Consider the following 20,151-nt stretch of genomic DNA (forward strand, 5'->3'; position numbering starts at 1 on the left):
TCAGCATGTGGAATACAGACCCATAGAAAGCACTTTCCGTGCTTTGAGTAAAGGTTTTTTTTTTTTGTTAAAGGTTTTTAAAGGGGTTTATCAAGACTTCAAAAAAATGGGCACAGAGCACGGGGGCTGCGTTCCCCACTGGGCTTGTAGTGATGCTGTCACATCCATCATTCATATGACAGCTGCTGCCAATCACTGGCCTCAGCAATCATGAGCCATTCATCCACATGTTACCACCGAGGACAGTGATTGGCTGCAGTGGTCATGTGAACAGTGAATGGCAAGTGAGAACTGCAGGCCTAGCGTGGACAGGGCAGTGGGACATTTAAAAGATGAATTTTTTCTTTTTTTTTCTTTCTACAACCCCCTTTCTCTGAGCCCAACTTTAAAAATCCCTGTAAATGTTTTTGGCAGGACAAATCCACATAATAACTTCATACATGCATTATCACCATCAGTAAATAAAAATGCTGCTTTGGAATCACATTAGGTAGGACGAGTATTCCCAGTCCCAATTTATCATTTTTAGGTGTGTTACACCGACATATCCCTTAGGTATATACCTGTGGGGAGTAGGTGGTCGGATACCTAATATCGAGATATATATATAGTATCCCACCCTATGTGCCATTTTGGAATATTCCCTCTTTATATTTGCATTTTTGGTGCAGCCCCTAAGAGATATATATAGGGTTCTTTTGAGATTAATTTATGGTGCTATACCCTTCTGCTATACGTTTATCCAGTGGGGAACTTAACCAATATGATTGAGCTGTTTTTGATACCCTGCAGGGAATGGGTCCTGCGTCGCTGTTGAATGAAATGACACCCTGGTTAATTTATTTTCTCAGTCCAGTACTGTGCCCGTGGGGATCGACGTTTGAGCATTTAGATATGCGCGCCGAATTTATCACTAGTTTAAGAGGTCCGTGCAGCACGATGAATTGTTTTTGCAGGACCTGTGGTTACCATGACACCGACCGGACGCTTAACTGCGTAATGTGTCATGGGGCCAGGTAGTGAGTCACCGATCATGTGACCGCTGCGTTGGACACGTGATTCATGTGAATCTCGTTCGGAGTTTCGCGCTACCGCAGCTGTATGCGGAAGACGCCGACCGCCACGGGCCCACTGCAGGATGGGAACCTTCGCCTGAACACTTGGTATGCCTCATGTTATTATACACAGTGGTTGTTAATGTTATTTTAATTAATCATGGACACTGTATTGTATGCTTGTTTGAGCCTATTAAGGGGGAGGGCTTGTTGTTTGTAGCACAACCCCCTGATTAATTTGTATGGATACACACCCCTATAAAATGATGTGTTAGTCACTTGTAAACTTTTATGTAGCTTGATAAAGACTTAGTTGTCGAAACGTTGCTGCTGTACATCTTAGTGTAATAAAGAACACTAAACCTGGAAGCTTTGAGAGTGCCGTGACCTTTTTCATTTCTTCATGGCTTTTTGGGGGGGTCCCTGAGGCCGGGACCTGACTCCACGAGCACCGCCGCAAGCCTTTAAATGTTTTCAAGTAAGTGGTGCTGTCCTACCATACATTTTTCTATTAGGTAGGACTTGCCATGGCTGTCCATCAGGTCTATTACCGCACACAGTATATGTTGTGATTATGCTAGATGTTCTTGCCCAGCAATGTGTGAAGACTTGTGGTTAGAAATCTAAAGAACATTCTTCTTAATTTACGAGATTTTAACAAGTGCAGTAAAATGTGTCATCACTGTTCTTAAGGAGAGCAGAGAAGGCAGCAGATGCTCCTCTAAGTAAATGTTAGATGTCATGGCCCCTGTAAAACAGAGTTTACCTTTCACCAGTGCCAATGTCTGAAATAGGAACTTGGTGCAGTTAGTCTATAGTCACACGGATTTGTTGTAGAAATTTCTACGACTGAAAATCTGTTCCATACAGTTGTAGTATTTCCTGCATGTAATTATACCTTATGGGTGTAAATAGACCTTAGGCTATGTCTACCCAGGACTTATTTTACTGCGGAAAGTCCGCAGAGTCAAAATTCAGTTCCGTTTCAGTGAATGGGATTGAGCTACGGTACCAAACACAGCTGCTGTACTATGAAAAGACCACGGTGCACATGTGGACATCTCAGGCTCCTCAAACAGATTATCTATGAGGGCTTCTGGGAGTCCAACCTTCTTCAATTTGATATTGAAGACCTATACTATGATGCAGCTGTGCGGCTATTCCCTTGCACACGACATCGGAATATGCCTTGAACTTCAGATGCGGCATCTGGATATGAATGATTATCATGCAGGTACAGGAATATTTTAGTGAAGCTGCAGAAGCCAACATGGCTGAACCATAATTTTGTGGCAGGGGGTAATTATTTAAAGAGGATCTGTCACCATATGAGCAAGTGTATTATTTTTTTTTATTCTTTTCGAATTACCCACAAGTCACTAAAGATGCAGAAAGTGGTCCCCGTTCACGTCAATTCGTCTTTGGGCACGTAGGATTATGTTGGCTGATACTGCTTGCAACTCTTCAACAGTGATGCTGCTGAAGAAAATATGTCCTGCTTTTTCCAACAAGATGGGGCAACATACCACACCTCACCAAACTCACTGGTACTGGTTCATGAACTGTTTACAGTGAACTGTGAGCAAGGGTATATGGCCACCACGTTTTCAGCAAATAGATTGACTGCCTCTTGCTCTCTGTATGCATTATGGTCTAAAAACAGCACCTAAAAAAACATCAAATCTGTTCTCTGCCATGAAATTAATAAATGTACATAAAGGATGCATATTCTACCATTAAAAGTATAGAGATGACAAATGCTTGGGATCACTAAACTGCTGGAGTATTGGGAGTTCACAATAGCTGGAAGTGTATACATTGGTCCCCCTTGCAGACTCATCACTGATGTATTGACATTGAATAGGCACCTACTGCTGAACTGCTTATGCTGTTTGACCTCTGACCACTGTCTTCTGGCTTTCTCCCAATGCTGCAGTGCTCCAAACCATACAGTACTTCTCAACTTCCTTGTCATTATTGCCCTGCTGGAATACATTTAGGTTCTGTTGACATTGTTTTTTTTTTTTTTTTATGCATTAAAGGTACATTTATTCCCAACCAACCTACTGTACTAGTACAGTTGTGTTCAAAATAATAGCAGTGTGTTTTAAAAAAGTGAATAAAAGCTCAAAATCCTTCTAATAGCTTTTATTTACATGCACACAAATACATTGGGATCAGTACACATTCTATTCCAAATCAAAACATGAAGAAAAATATATCAAATTTGTGTAGTTACTCCAAAAGAAATTAAGGAAAAGTGAATATTAGACTGTTCAAAAAAAATAGCAGTGTTTGTATTCTTCTTTACAAGTCCACCATTTCTGGGAACTGCTGTTCATCTGTGTTGCATGGAGTCAACCAATTTCTGGCCCCTGTGAACAGGTATTCCAGCCCAGGATGATTGGACTACATTGCACAGTTCTTCTCTATTTCTTGGTTTTGCTTCAGAAACTAAATTTTTGATGTCACCCCACAAGTTTTCTATTGGATTATGATCCGGGGATTGGGCTGACCACTCCATAACGTCAATCTGGTTGGTCTGGAACCAAGATGTTGCACGTTTACTGGTGTGTTTGGGGTCGTTGTCTTGTTGGACCACCCATTTCAAGGGCATTTCCTCTTCAGCATAAGGCAGCATGACCTCTTCAAGTATTCTGATGTATTCAAACTGATCCATGATCCCTGGTATGCGATAAATAGGCCCAACACCGTAGTATGAGAAACATCCCCATATCATGATGCTTGCTCCACCATTCTTCACTGTCTTCACAGCGTACTGTGGCTTGAATTCAGTGTTTGGGGGTCGTCTGACAAACTTTCTCCGGCCAATAGACCCAAAAAGAACATTCTTACTTTCATCAGTTTACAAAATGTCTCTTTAGGCCAGTCAATGTGCTCTTTGGCAAATTGTAACCTGTTCAGCACATGTCTTTTTTTTCAACAGTGGGACTTTGCGGGGGCTTCTTGCAGATAGCTTGGCTTCACATAGGAGTCTAATTGTAACAGTACTCACAGGTAACTTTAGACCTTCTTTGGTCTTCCTGGAGCTGATTGTTGGCTTAATTAACCTTCAAGACTGTTAGAAGACCGTTTCAGGTGACTACCTCTTGAAGCTCATCAAGAGAATGCCAAGAGTGTGCAAAGCAGTAATCAAAGCAAAAGGTGGCTACTTTGAAGAACCTAGAATATGATATTTTCAGTTGTTTCACACTTTTTTTTGTTATGTATATAATTCCACTGTGTTAATTCATAGTTTTTGATGCCTTAAGTGTGAATCTACAATTTTCATAGTCATGACAATAAAGAAAACTCTTTGAATGAGAAGGTGTGTCCAAACTTTTGGTCTGTACTGTATATTCCTAAGTATTTAAAAGATTCCACGCAAGGGATACTCCTGTCTATCACACGCGACTTAGCCTGACCATCAATGAGCATCAGCGCAGATTTATGCCAATTTATGGTCAAGCCAGACAGTTTGCCATACTGGTCAATGATCGACATCACTGTAACCAAAGAGGATTCAGTGTCTCCCAAAAATAGCAGAGTATCATCCGCGTACATCGCCACTTTGTTTTGCACCTCCCCATACTTGAAGCCCTGGATATTAGGGGATTTGCGTATTGCCGCTGCCAAAGGTTCTATCACCACTGCAAATAACAGGGGCGACAATGGACACCCCTGGCGTGTGCCCCTTCTCAAATTGAATTTCGCTGACACACCTCCATTCGCCCTAATACTTGCTTTGGGGTTAGAATATAGCACTTTTACCCATGAAATGAACGTGCCCCCAAATCCCATATACTCTAAAGTACGCCATAGGAACTGCCACTCTATGCTGTTGAAGGCCTTGGCCGCGTCCAAAGAAAATATAGCTCTGTCCCCCATATTATCAGCGGGTACTTGTAGACTAGCAAAGACTCTTATATTAATTGCGGTCGATTTTTGGGGCATAAAACCAGTCTGGTCTGGGTGTATAATGGATAATATAACTTTAGACAGACGATTGGCCAAGACCTTCGCCAGCACCTTAACATCTGTTGATAATAAAATCTGTCTATAAGAGTCGAGCAGCGAATGGTCCTTATCTGGCTTGGGAATGACCACTATCAACGCTTCTTGCATGGAGGACGGTAGCTCACCCACTTCTAAAGAGTAGTTTAGTACTTTCTACTGCTCAGGGAGCAATGTGTCCGCTAAAGCCTTGTATATCTCCACAGGGAGACCATCAAGACCCGGCGCTTTATCATTGGCAATGGAACCCACTGCTACCCTTAATTCCTCTAATTCAATCGGGGCATCTAGTACCAACCTATCCTCCTGTGACAACCGAGGAAGATCCAACCCCTCAACAGCATATCCAGTTTTAGTTCAGTCCGTCTGCCTCCTCTGTGTTCCTGCCAAGTAGCCATCCTGCCTGCCTCACTTGTATCTTCACCATGCCTGCCTATCCATCTTGTGTCATCCACCATCTACATCTTGGTCGCAGTCGCAAGGCATGGGTCCTCCAACAGGATAATGACCCAAACACACACAGTTAAAAACATCCAACAATAGCAGAGCAAAGCATTGGAAATTCTGAAGTGGACCTCAATGAGCCCTGATCTAAATCCTATTGAACATCTGTGGAAGATGCTGAAACATGCAGTCTGGAGAACGCACCCTTCTAACCTGAGATAGCTGTAGCAGTTTGCTCATGAGGAGTGGGCCAAAATACCTGTGGACAGGTGCAGAAGTCTCATTGAGAGTTACAAAAATCACGTGATTGAAGTGATTGCCTCAAAAGGTTGTGCAACAAAATATTAAGTTAATGGTGCCATCATTTTTGCCAGGCCAATTTCATTAGTTTCTTTTTTTTACATTATTCTGTTGAACCACAATTCAAAACTAATGTCTGATTTTCAGTAAATATTTATTATTACTTTGGTCAGTTTTCAAGTTATTTCAGTGATCATTGTGGGTTTTTCTTTCTTTAACAGAATGGTACCAACAATTTTATTCATGTGTGGTCCAATTACAAGTAACTTTCAACACTTTTTTCGGACTCTTTCTGGAGAATTTTTCAGTAACCTGGACATGTTTCCTTGCTGGCCTCCTCAATATTACTTCTACGTCAAGGTTCACTTACTTTAAGTCAGTATGCAATCAATTTCTGAACCCTGGCCTTGGAACTGAACTGAAATAATTAAGCTTTGATTTTCTGCCTTCTGGGAGAGGCTTTCTGATCAAATTAAAGACAAGTTGTAAGGTCGGGATCTTCGATGAGCTGATCGTTTTGGCTACCTGAATTAACCCGAGCATGTCAAGGAAGTGACCAGAAAGAGAAGAACCCTTCAACTAGTACTGATTTCTCAGGAACTGCTAAGGGCCATCTTCTTCCTCACCAGCTAATGTACTTGAATCTATGCAGGTGGATAGGGTAAGGCTCATGGAAGTAGAGCGTAACCACAGATACTGTACTGTGGTAGAGAGGGTCACCATGGGTCCATACTCACTGACAATACCCTTTTTTCACTGTAAAAGAAAGTTTAATTTACTGTGTGTTACTATGCAGAGGGACACAGTAGAAAAATATACTGTATACAGTGGCACATTCAGGGTGTATACCTCCAATGTGGGAAAAAAACAAGATATGAACAAAGCCTTAAAGAGGAGATGTCCTTTTGAAAATGCAGACTGTCTACCTTACATAAATCCTGCAGTTTTTGTTTGATTATCCTATGTACCCCCGAGATATTGCTCTCTTTAGTTATTGTGATCTCTGTAGTAATGATATATTGCTTGCCAAAGAGGCAGCAAACATTGCACTTCTCAGGAAGTAATTTTCACCATTCTGATCCTGTGATATAATTGAGAGCAGCATCAGAGTGGCCTGCTCTGCACACCACAATTGCTTGTCGCTAACAGGATTCTGCTATGTACCTTAACGGTGGGCTGGAGGTTCTCCTTTGTCTCTTTGGTGGTGGGCTTCCCCAATGGCTAGGCTGCAGGATCCTCGGGTCCTCACAAGATGAGGTGTCTCAGCTGCATTCAGCACACAGCATGGTATCACGGTTGATATCCCAAAATCCCATATTTGATTTGCTCTTGGATGGGCTGCACTGTTTTCTGTTCTTGTCCTTTAATGCAGATATAAAAGTGTTGTGTGAACTGGACACAACTGCAGTATATCAGACAAGTGGATTTTAACTGAACTGCGAGACATTTGGAAACCCTGCACTACATTTCACCTGTCGTCCAAGCGTAGCGAGTGACAGTTTGTAGAGATACTGTCTTGTTTTATGCCCATTAGTCCAATAAACTGTGAATGGACTGCACTGCGTATCCTTGACCGTCACTCCATTCAAACACTAGGAAAGGTGAGGGACTCCAACAGCCTATCCTGTCGATAAATATCCATTGTGGGATATTGTGGTTACACAGCATTCATAGAAACATATTACGGCCGAACAAGACCACCTGGTCCATCTAGTCTGCCCTTTATTATTTAGTTTGTATGAAATTCAGAGCCACTTGCTCTGCTTCACATATGGGAGCCTCTTGTACTTTTGCTTTTAGTGGGAAGCACAAAATATGCTCAATAATATTTTAAAGAAATCTACATTTAAAAAAAAAATCCTTTTTCATTTATAATTTAGCTTTTCTTTACTTTAACATTGTATTTTTACTAAAGTATGGTTGCAGGAGCTGAATGAAAAACTGCATATGGTCAACGTCGCTGCAAAGAACGGGAGGTGTGGTGCTATAGAACCGTTTGGGAGAAACTGGTAAGCATGGGATTTATTTTATTTTATACAATTTACTGGAATGGGGCAAAGTTTTGAAAAACTCTAACCACCTAACTTTAACCGGTTTTGTATTTTCAGTTTTATTACATGTATGAATTTGTGGATATTTCCAAATGCAAATGAATTGTTTATGAAATTATTTACAATAGAGAAAATCTTCCGATGTGTAGATGAACTTAGCAGAGAGAATTCAATAAATCAGTGACGTGTGTCCCCCGCTCTGCCTTCTCAAGGAATGTGGTGATAGGACATTCCAGTTTGTGTTCTAGCTGCAGCTGTCAGGATTCATTAAGCCTTCTCCTTGTATGGGAAGCATCATCATGACATGAGCTGTGCACAACTTACACTAGGAATACACCGTTTCCCTGTCTCTGGAGGGAATATCCAATGCCAACCTCCAAGTGGGTTCCAAGGAATGCAGAGATTATTATTGTCTGATGATCTTCTTCCCCAAGTGCAAGGTAATGTCATTGTTTTACTAAAGGTCTGTTCATGTTCATTTGGTTGTCCTTCCGTGGATTACTTATAACATGAATCATTGTACTGTGCAATTTATTTATTAAATAACAAGTAATACATTATATGATGTAATCGCCACTTATCCAACAATGACTCCAAAAATCTATCCAGACAGATCTGTTGAGACACAACTATCCATTTCAGAGCAAAAAAGAGAATGTATGGTTGACACTATTTTTTTTTTTTTCTTATTAATGTTATAAAACCAGTTTGTAGATTCCTGAATTCAGTAATATAATAATACTAATTATTATTATTAAGCTACAGCACTTCAGCTGCTCTATCTATAGATGACTGTCTGCTCACTATTTTGTATTCTTTCCATATTTAAATGGCCTTTCCTATAGTGCTGTATTTTTCCCGCACAGTCCATTCTGCTTAGTTAATTGGTGTGTGTGTATTGTTTACGAGTCTATGCACATATATCATTGTGTTGTGACATATCAGTGTATTACTGTACTGTGGCGGCAGCAGGAAGCGCATGGCGTCATAGCAACCAATGACACCGTGCACTCCTGCCCTGAGAAGAAATCCAGGCCGGTATCACATGGTCAGTGTTTCACGGACGTGTGCATGATGCTAAACACCCAATCAGATTCTACCTTTCATTTTTCAGAGCTCCTTTGGAAAATGAAAGGTGGAATCTGATTGGTTGCTATGGGCAACTACACCAGTTTTGTTAAATCTCCTCTATAGTTTTTACTCCTAATACAAAGCTAAAAATATTCAGTATAGATGCTGGGTCATGTAACAAGACAATGACCCAAAGCATCTAAGTAAATCAACTAAGAATGGTTAAAAAAGATTTGTGTTTTGGAATGACCAGGTCAGAGTCCTGACTTTAACTTTATTGAGATGGTATGGCATGATCTGAAAAGGGCTGTGCATGCAAGGCATCCCAGAAATACTAATGTAATGAAACACATTTGCAAGGAAGATTGGTCCAACATTCCTCCTGGACTTTGTGAACTTCTTATTTGCAGCTACAGAAAGTGTTTGGTGGAGGTTATTGCTCAATGTGCTCAATATTAGACATGAACAGTTTTTGTGTTATTAGTTCAGATATATTGTGTTTCACATAACAATCAGTCCAGATTTTATTAGAAATAAATGCAGAGATCCAGGTAAAATTCCAGAGGATTTATTTGAAGTTGGAGAACACAACCTAGCAATAAAGGCAAAATCTTTTGTGACATCATAACAATATAATAGAGTTTAGGAATAAAGGCAAATCCCATTTCATTGTCTTTACAAGAGATCATAGCCAAATAATGAAGACTTGGGGAGATATTTATAACTATACAAAATGATTTGGTTGCCCATTGCAACCAATCAAAGGACAACTTTAATTTCTTACAGATTTCTACAAAAATGAAAGATGTACTGTGATTGGTTGCTATGGTCTAAAAAATACAATTTCTCTTCTAGTCAGTTTTTTAACTATCCTCCATAAGCTGTTACTAAATCAAACTCAAACAAAACTTGTTAACTTCTAATAACACAGGTCATTGTGACAGGATGGCATTACAAAATAGCTTGCAGTAAACACAATGGCTATTTTGACATCCTCAATGTAGACAAGAGCATAGAAACAAAGACAATCAGTACAGTGACTAGGTCACTGTGCTGTCCCAGCTAATGGCTGTCACTTAGAATTCATATTATTTGTATTCAGTGTTGTATCTGTTACCCATTATACTATGTACTTTGCTGCCATCTAGTGGCCATCTTTTATTTGGTTTTTATAAGTTATCTATGGTTGAAATTCATTATGCCATTCATCTTGTAACTCCTCCTCTGTGAGATCATATCCTGTTCTTCAGTCTTTTCCTATTTGTCAAACATGCTTCACAGAACTGGAGAGGAATTTTCCGTTGACCTCTATGAGCATTTCTCAAGGTACATTCAATAAATTACCTAAAAGCATCCATTGCGCCCAATTCTACATGCAACTGGTGTCACTAGGAAACTGATTAAAAATAGTTCACTATCTTCTATTGCTTCTACAAGAGACTGCCACTCACTCTCATCAGAGACTTCTCTCATGTACATCTTTGGCAGAATAATCACAATGAAGCATATAACACAAACACTATTGTGAAGTCATCAGTCTACAACAATTGTTATAAAGGCACAGGCCTTTCTGATCAATGATGGTCAGTTCGCAGTGTTCACCAGCGAACACATGCGGGCTGCCATCTTTAGTAAGGTAGACTCACCCGTCCGGCGATGCACAGGTAAGCCCTTACCTGTGCCGCGAGCCGGTCTGAAATAAAATGCGGTCACCGGGAGCAGGCAGTTCCGAGAACAGCCCGATGAAGGCCCCCGGCAGCTGTTCTCAGAACTGCCTGCTCCCGGTGACCGCATTTGATTTCAGATCGGCTCGGGGCACAGGTAAGGGCTTACCTGTGCATCGCCGGACGGGTGAGTCTACCTTACTAAAGATGGCAGCCCGCGTGTGTTCGTTGATGAACACTGCGAACTGACCATAACTGTTTGTGATATTATCACAAAAAAATATTTTATAATGATGGCACTGGCTATGTTGACCGTATCATAGCTTAGGAACGAAGACAAACACTATTGTGACTTTACAGTAGAACATAGCATTGGAATAAAGACAAACAGTATTGTGGCATCATAGCAACAGAATAAAGCCTTGGAACTAAGACCAACATAACTGACATCTTCACAAAGAAGCAAAGCCTGGCAATGCTGACAATTTACTACCATATCAAAGACATTGGGGGACATTTATGAAAACTGGTGTACCATACACCAGCCTTGATCTCCCTGCACTGGATTGGGATGAGCCTAATTTATGTCTCTTAATTAAATAGTAGCGTCCCTGCCCTGCCGTCCGTCGGATACTGAAGTGTACGCCATCTACAGGCTGGCGTACACTTCAGCTATAAGTGTATGATCCGAAGGTCGATCAAGAAATCCAAGCCAGAGGAGTCTTCAATAATACCACAAAGGAAGGGGGGGGGGGGGGGGACAGAGGACAAGAAATTTACTGGCACCTGCAGACGCCAGCCTTATATAGTGTGCCGGGAACAGTTCACGCCGGCGTCCCTGCACTATGGGCGGAGCTGCCAGCTGTGCATCCTGACATGCCTCCTCATTGGCCCAGGGCTTCGGTTCACAGCTGATCTGGTTCCCCTGGCAACTAGACAGACGCTGCTGCCACATAGAGGCAGCGCCGGCTCAGGGAACCATAACACTCTCGGTGTTACAGAAGCAGCATAATTTGTTCTACTACACTGCTTGTGTAGGTTCCATTCACTACAATGGGAGTTAGGCTCCATTCACACGTCCACAATTCTGTTCGGAACAGAATTGCGGACCCATTCATTTCTATGGGGCCACCATATGTGCTGTCTGGATCTGGAAATGCGTTCCCGAAAAAAAAAATAGAACATGTCCTATTCTTGTCCGCAATTGCAATTAGAGCCTACAATAACCCAAAAACCGAACCTCACTCCCCAACCTACTACAACTTATACAAAAAAAGAGCAAGGATTTTACAAGGTCAAAAAATTTTTTCAATATAAATCACATGATCATAACAGGTGAGACTCAAAAGGGACAGAACATGGAGACGGGGTCACAAAAGGGCTCTACAATGTGGTGAATCACAATGGGGGATAATGTGACCATATACAGCAGGTAACAGACAATTGACAGAAGCTGTGAATATTGGAGTAGTTGCGGGTGCAATTGCTGTTCCCTAGTGTTGAGCAACTACCTGATTCTTATTCACAGCGTCCAAACAATGGATGCTGGCGGGTATACTAGGACGGTGCAATACTACTCATAAAGATGGCATCTAACAATAACTGCAAGCCACTAGTCCCACCCTAATCCAGATACAAAGTTACCTACCTATGTTGCTGCTGAAAAGTGGTGACACGGTTCCCCCACTGCTTCAACCTTGACACGTGTTTCGCAACGTAGGCTTCATCAGGAGGTACTGCAATCGCAGACAAGATTAGGCATTTTCTATTATAGTGCGGTCCGCAAAATGCAGAACGCACATTGCCGGTGTCTGTGTTTTGCTGATCTGTGGATCCCCAAAACACATACGGATGTGTGAATGGACCCTTATGGAAATATCAGAGTGCTCAGTCTCCTCTCACCATATAAAGGAAGACACGGTCTATAGAAAATAGTGGACCAGCCTATGTTAGGGCCTATTTTTTGTCATGTTTCGTTCAGTCAGTCAATATTTTCTACGAATATTTTCAAACACATATATTCCACTTTTTGGTGTATAACTTTTGCGCGGCAATCTGCAACTTTTCTCCGCTCACGCAGGGGGAATGTTAAAACTGCCAAAAAATAAAGGGTACCATGTACTTCACAACCACAAATATGGCTCTCTGGATTCAGTCCAGTGGTGAATATTCTTTACTAATAAACTTTGTTTACATTTTACAGTCATTTTGAATATGAAATTAGTTACACTATTCCATTCATTAATGTTCATTTTTTATTTTTTTGCCAGTGTGCTGTGAAGACCAGGAAAAGTCAGCTCAGCAAAAAACATGGCAGATGAACATGGTAATTGTAATGTAGTCAGGTTCAGCTTATTAATGTTGGTTTATTAACGAGGACCTTTCATGGTTTTGTATTAATTGCGATAAATACCTTTTACTTGGGGGGGTACTGATGCTGCCACCTTGCTTGATTTTTTAAAATATCGCTCCTATGGTCCGCTGTGCCCCCCTGCACTTTTTCTGCTCAGTATGCTAATACTGAGCATCGGTACAGGGAGGAGGAGACGCCAGGGTTTCTCAATGGGCGTCTCCTTCTCCCTGGCTGTGCCGCTCTCCGCTGTGATTGGATCGCCACACAGCAAGGGAGAAGGAGACGCCCATTGAGAAACCCTGGCGTCTCCTCCTCCCTGTACCGATGCTCAGTATTTACATACGGAGTTCGAGAACTTCAGGAGGGCACAGCGGGGCGTAGCAGCGGTATTTTAAAAAATCAGGCTGGGTGGCAGCATCAGCGGAGGGTACCCCGCAAGTAAAGGTATTTATCTCAATTAATTAAAAACCATGATAGGTCCTCTTTAACCTAAATTCACAATAAATGGTTGTTATTGAAGGGACTGTGCCATCAGAAAATGACCTTATGTTAAACATACTTTAAATAATTTTTGGTAATGTTTTTAATTAACATTTTTCTATATTAAAAAAAAAAAATCCTACAATTTGTGGCTTTGCACACTGGCCAGTAAGCCTAATAATAGACGCCACTTCCTGGTATGTTCATATAACATTTCAGCAGTCATCTCTTTACGATCACAGGCAGAAATATAATGACAGACATCACCCATATATAGATAGCACAGGATCCACCATCCACAGTAGGTGATATCACAGCTTATCTATTCATTACTAACCTCTGCACAGGTCACAGAGCATGCCTAGAAAATTCTCCCATAGAAGTCAATGAGATTCGTTCTCGTTTATTGTGTCAATGGCCCATGGTGGCTGCTGTAAAGCATATGTCTAAATGCTGCCTTCATAATCATGTTCTAGAAATGGACACAAAAAAAAAAATCTACAATTGGAAAATAAAAACAGATGAGAAAACAAGGGTCACTATATGGTCTTAACGGGCACAAAAATGTAGATGAAACATTCCCTTTAATAATTGTTAAAATCAATATTGTAATAATGCTAAATGGGTTGTCCCACAAAACAATATTCTACATATTTCAAACCAGCACCTGGACCGGAATAGTTTTGTAACTGCATGTATTTAAATATTTAGTATAGCCACTGAGCTATTCACTGATATCTATCTATATAGCGCCACCTGCTGTTTGCTATTTTTCTAATTTCTCTGTCCTGCTCACTGAGACGGAGGCACATGCTCAGTTCCATCCTTCAACTGCCTCCAGGACACACCCCTGAGAAAGGACACGCCACCTGAGCTGACGGTATGAAATAAATCTAGTAGTTGTAATTGGAGCAATGAATGGCACAAGCGCTGGATCCATGTGAGGTACAGGGCTGGTTTTAAGTTTGTCAGAAAGATATTATCATGTACTATATGATGTGTGATTTTTATTTTTTACATTAATCATGGGATAACCCCTTTAAGTAAATATAAGGATGTTTATGGTATAATCTTTGGATATCAGTAAAGAACAATGAGTGCATGCTGAGAATAAGATGGTGAATTCAGATGATTGCTCGACATGAGATACCAGATTTTTACTGAAGGTCAAGAATGAATATACTTGGGACAGAGCATAGTTCAGTAACATCAAAGATTATTTAGGCAATTTTGTAATACTGATTAAAGTAAGAGTATACTACATTTAGATACAAGTGTTCACGGTGTCCTAGATTTTAGGATAGTTCCTCCTATTACCTGAAAAACCTGAAAAAAAAATATATGAGTGCCACCTATAGGCTAAACTTATAAATGACGCTTTTATTATTGTCCCTCAGTCAAGGCAGACCACTGTTACCTAGAAGTATTGGCTACTGCTCTGGTGGTGTAGGTGCAGGGTCGGACTGGGGTTCCTTGAGCCCACCAAAGGAAATTATTCTCAGGGCCCAACCCCCATAAGTCTATTAGGTTTTGATGAAAAGAAATAGACCCTACTGGCAACTTATTGGCTCAAAATGTTTTTTTTCCTCCTGGGCCTTTGGAGCCATTATGGCATCAGAGCCTTTAATGTAGATGATCCAAAGCTGCTGCATTGACATTGCCTTCATCAGGGCAGCTGGGGCCTTCTACTTCAGGGATGAGGTACAGTACAGGATCACTTATGCTCGGGAGACACTTATGGTTCATTATAAAAAAAAATAAAAGATACATTGTTCCTGCAGATCTATGCACTTCAGTAGTTTTCTCTTACGAAATGGCGCAAAAGTTATCTTAATATAGAAATTTATAAAATCCTTACTGCAATAATATGAAATAATATTCAAGACTGGCTCTAATATACAGAGAGGGACCAGACAAGTACTTTCTGGGTTAATATTGTGAATGTAATAATGCAAATCTATATCTAAGATCAAAAAGGAGCAAAGGACATTTAAGGCGCAAAGTGAGACAGAGCGACTTGGGTCAAAAAGAGAGACTGTCCCTCCAAAAGAGAGAAACTTGGGAGGTCTGAGATTAGTCAACCCCTTTAATGCAGATATCTATGTAGTCCAAAGGGTTCACTTCCTTTTTCTTGCAACATGAAAGATCCACTAGTTTAAGAGCAATACTTATTTGGAAGTTCAAAACAATAAATGAAAGTCTATTATAACGACTGTACAATGTTATCATGTTAAATCATGTTCTTTTTTTTATTGTAGAAGGTCATGAGAATGATGAGATTATAGTACCACAAATTATGGAACGTCGATATGTACCAGCTTCTCTTAAAAGCGTCGCCTGGGAAGGTTTCAACTTTGTTGGACATGAGATAAAAATAGTGGAATCAACAGATCTGTATGGTGCTTTTGTTTGGCCTTCAGTAAGTTTATCTTCATACCTTAGTATTGTACTGCAAATGGCTCTGGTTCTACAGCATTGTACCGTCCAGGGACTCACATAGCGTATGTGGAACCTATGCAGCAGCACAGGGACTTAGAAGGTATGGAGCTCACTGTGACTACAGAAACTTCTTTCTGACTCCTACTTCACTGAACAAAAATATAAATGCAACACTTTCGGTTTTGCTCCCATTTTGCATGAGCCGAACTCAAAGATCTGAAACATTTTCTACATACACAAAAGACCCATTACTCTCAAATATTGCTCACAAATCTGTCTAAATCTGTGTTAGTGAGCACTTCTCCTTTGCCGAGATAATCCATCCCACCTCACAGGTGTGGCATATCAAGGTGCTTATTAGACAGCATGAATATTGCACAGGTGTGCCTTAGACTGCCCACTATAAAAGTCCACTCTGAAATGTGCAGTTTGATCACACAGCACAATGCCACAGATGTCGCAATGTTTGAGGGAGCGTGCAATTGGCATGCTGACTGTAGAAATGTCTACCAGAGCTGTTGCCTATGCAATGAATGTTCATTTCACTACCATAAACCGTCCCCATAGGCGTTTCAGAGAATTTGGCAGTACATCCAACCGGCCTCACAACCGCAGACCACGAGTAACCACACCAGCCCAGGACCTCCACATCCAGCATGTTCACCTCCATGATCGTCTGAGACCAGCCACCCGGACAGCTGCAGCAACAATCAGTTTGCATAACCAAAGAATTTCTGCACAAACTGTCAGAAACCGTCTCAGGGAAGCTCATCTGCATGCTCATCTTCCACATCAGGGTCTGGACCTGACTGCAGTTTGTCGTCGTAACCGACTTAAAGGGATTCTGTCACCTCCCCTAAGCCAAAAAACGATTTTAAAGCAGCCATGAAGCACAGCTTACCTGGATTAGGCTGTGCTCTTTTATCTTGCAATCCGTCCAGCAGTTACTGCAAAAAACGACTTTTATTGATATGAAAATGTGTCCTGAAGGTGCCCAGAGGGGCGTTTTGTTCTTCTTAGAGAGCCCAGTACCGCCCCTCTTACAGTGCCCAGCCCGCCTTCCTTGCACTGTCTAACCGCCCCCAGCCTGCCACAGCCTCTCCTCCCTCTCCCTCACGCCGAACGAACTCTCGCACAGGCGCAGTACCCACTGAGGGCTGCGCCTGTGCGATCAGCAGGAGACTGAGGGCAGGAGCTTCATCCTCGTCACTGGGCATGCGCTGAGCCCAGTGACGTCCGATGCTCGCTCTTCCCTCAGTCAGCAGGGAAGAGCGAGCATCGGACGTCACTGGGCTCAGCACATGCACAGTGACGAGGATGAAGCTCCTGCCCTTAGTCTCCTGCTGATCGCACAGGCCGCAGATCTCAGTGGGTACTGCGCCTGTGCGAGAGTTCGTTCGGCGTGAGGGAGGGGGAGGAGAGGGAGGAGAGGCTGTGGCAGGCTGGGGGCGGTTAGACAGTGCAAGGAAGGCGGGCTGGGCACTGTAAGAGGGGCGGTACTGGGCTCTCTAAGAAGAACAAAACGCCCCTCTGGGCACCTTCAGGACACATTTGCATATCAATAAAAGTCGTTTTTTGCAGTAACTGCTGGACGGATTACAAGATAAAAGAGCACAGCCTAATCCAGGTAAGCTGTGCTTCATGGCTGCTTTAAAATCGTTTTTTGGCTTAGGGGAGGTGACAGAATCCCTTTAAGTGGGCAAATGCTCACATTCTATGGTGTCTGGCATGTTGGGGAGGCGTTCTGCTCACGGATAAGTCCCGTTTTTCAATGTTCAGGGCAGATGGCAGACAGCGTGTGTGGCGTCATGTGGGTGAGCAGTTTGCTGAAGTCAACCTTGTGGATCGAGTGCCCCATGGTGGCGGTGGGGTTATGGTATGGGCAGGCATATGTTATGAACAACGAACACAGGTGCATTTTATTGGTGGCATTTTGAATGCACAGAGCTACCGTGACGAGATCCTGAGGCCCATTGTTTTGCCATTCATCCACGACCATCAACTCATGTTGCAGCATGATAATGCACGGCCCCATATTGCAAGGATCTGTACACAATTCCTGGAAGCTGAAAACATCCCAGTTCTTGCATGGCCAGCATACTCACCGGACATGTCACCCATTGAGCATGTTTGGGATGGTCTGGATCAGCATATGCAACAGCGTGTTCCAGTTCCTGCCAATATTCTGCAACTTCGCACAGCTATTGAAGAGGAGTGGACCAACATTTCACAGGCCACAATCAACAACCTGATCAGCTCTATTCGACGGAGATGTGCTGCACTGCGTGAGGCAAATGGTGGCCACACCAAATACTGACTTTTTATGAACAGTAAGGCAAAATGCAAAACTGTGCACATTTCAGAGTTGTCTTTTATTGTGGGCAGTCTAAGGCACACTTGTGCAATATTCATGCTGTCTAATCAGCACCTTGATATGCCACACCTGTGAGGTGGGATGGATTTTCTCGGCAAAGGAGAAGTGCTCACCAACACAGATTTAGACAGATTTGTGACCAATATTTGAGAGTAATGGGTCTTTTGTGTATGTAGAAAAGGTTCAGATCTTTGAGTTCAGCTCATGCAAAATGGGAGCAAAATCGAAAGTGTTGCGTTTATATTTTTGTTCAGTGTAGTTGCCTGTAATGGACTGAACAATTTTTTTTTTATTATCAAGTATTTATAGATTGTTAGACAGACATTATGCAGTGCTATATAATGATTGGTTTCACAGCGACGAGTCCATATACTGTCTGTTTCTGCCCCTGGTACTGTAAAAAAAAAAATAACATAACCTGTATAACTAGGTATACATTATATGACAAAAATCTGGAAAAAAAACCTGTAAATATTATAAAACATGTGAAAGTTTTTCATTTTCTTTGCCCCAGAATCATAGGCGAAAATATGTGTATTTTGTGATTTTGCGCTGCTCTCACCACTTTTGAAAACTGGGTGGAAAAGGGGCCATAGTTAGCTATGTTAATTAGACATAGCGCCGGATTTATTAACTGCTGCTCCTGAAGAAGTCACAAATAAGGTACAATCTCACTCCAAACGGGATAAACATCTCCTGCCAAAAGTGTTATGTATAACGATGTGCTAAATTTATCAAGCAGCTCGCAATGTTTGATTACATTTAGAGCAAATTATGGCAATGCTGACTCACTCTCCTCACGATAAATTCCCCCCTAAATCTCTACCTGTTAAATAGTATTCTTCGTTTTACAAACCTGGTAGCTACAAACTTTTCGAAAGATGATGTAGTAGGTTCCTCTGAAGGCTCAGAGGGTCCTGCTGCAAGAATCATGTATGGCCAAAAGAAAAAACTGACCCTACTAGGTGGGAGGTATCTAATTACCATTAATTATTCCAATTTGCCGCTGGGATAAAACAATATACCATGTCTCTGTATTTCAGCAGGACTCAATATAATTGTGTGCAATATTAAACTTACCTTTAGTGTTACCTGTTCTAAGATGATAAAATCCCTACCGGGTTCTGTGCAATATTCCTTCAAGTATCTCCTATCAAACTCTTTGCATGTACCACCCTACTGCATATTAGAAACACAGGACCACTTGTCGACTTTAAAATATTAAAGATATGCTCCTCTGACATGTTTTATCATGTGACTGGCATCTTCATGGGTATTAGGGCAATTGCTGAGGTTGGTTGCTATATGCAATCATTCCTCAAAGCTTTCATAAATGTGTTTCTAAACACATCACAAATCCCTTCCAGGTTAAAAATTACACATGGATATAGATTCTTGTATGTTTGTATTTATGATCAAATATGCAACTATCCAGAGGCTTCCTGTTGTAAGGGTATAAAAAGGTATTATTGCACAAAAATGTACTGTATGTCCAAGTGTGGAACTGCAGAGATGCTGTCCTCCTTCTGCTTATTGGTGGGTATCACAGGAGTATGACCCCACTGGTGGCATATCCACAGCCATCAAAGCAAAAACCAACTTACGGTGGGTTTCATACACAGCTTTTTTTAGTGATGTTTCTTGAGCCAAAGCCAGAAGGAGTTCAAGCAGGAAAGAGAAGTAGAAGTTTTTCCTTTATATTGCTTATTCCTTTTGAATCTACTTTGGCTATGCCGCAAAGTATGGACGCACCCTTACCAAGATCATCAACTACATTTTGGTATAAAATTTTGTTCTTTTACAAAGCTGCCACCCAGTTCTACAACGTTGTATGCTCTTGCAGAAATGTTGGCAAGGAGCACATCCTCTGAAGAACGCTTTCTTCTGCAGCTTGGCATTTGTATAG

At 41.6% G+C, this 20,151-nt stretch overlaps 1 protein-coding gene across 4 annotated transcripts in view; it reads left to right on the forward strand.

Moving 5' to 3' along the window:
* Positions 1-8,121: 8,121 nt before the first annotated feature.
* Positions 8,122-20,151, forward strand: part of LOC122932453 (protein-lysine methyltransferase METTL21E-like) — a 75,857-nt gene continuing 63,827 nt past the window's right edge. For all 4 annotated transcript variants that reach the window (XM_044286861.1, XM_044286863.1, XM_044286862.1 and 1 more), the window contains exons 1-3: positions 8,122-8,304; positions 12,870-12,925; positions 15,691-15,851. In XM_044286861.1, the coding sequence (XP_044142796.1) occupies positions 12,910-12,925; positions 15,691-15,851 (177 nt within the window). In that variant the 5' untranslated portion in view covers positions 8,122-8,304; positions 12,870-12,909. The remainder of the gene's footprint in view (positions 8,305-12,869; positions 12,926-15,690; positions 15,852-20,151) is intronic.

This window comes from Bufo gargarizans, chromosome 3, assembly GCF_014858855.1.
Source record: "Bufo gargarizans isolate SCDJY-AF-19 chromosome 3, ASM1485885v1, whole genome shotgun sequence".
Lineage (NCBI taxonomy): Eukaryota > Metazoa > Chordata > Amphibia > Anura > Bufonidae > Bufo > Bufo gargarizans.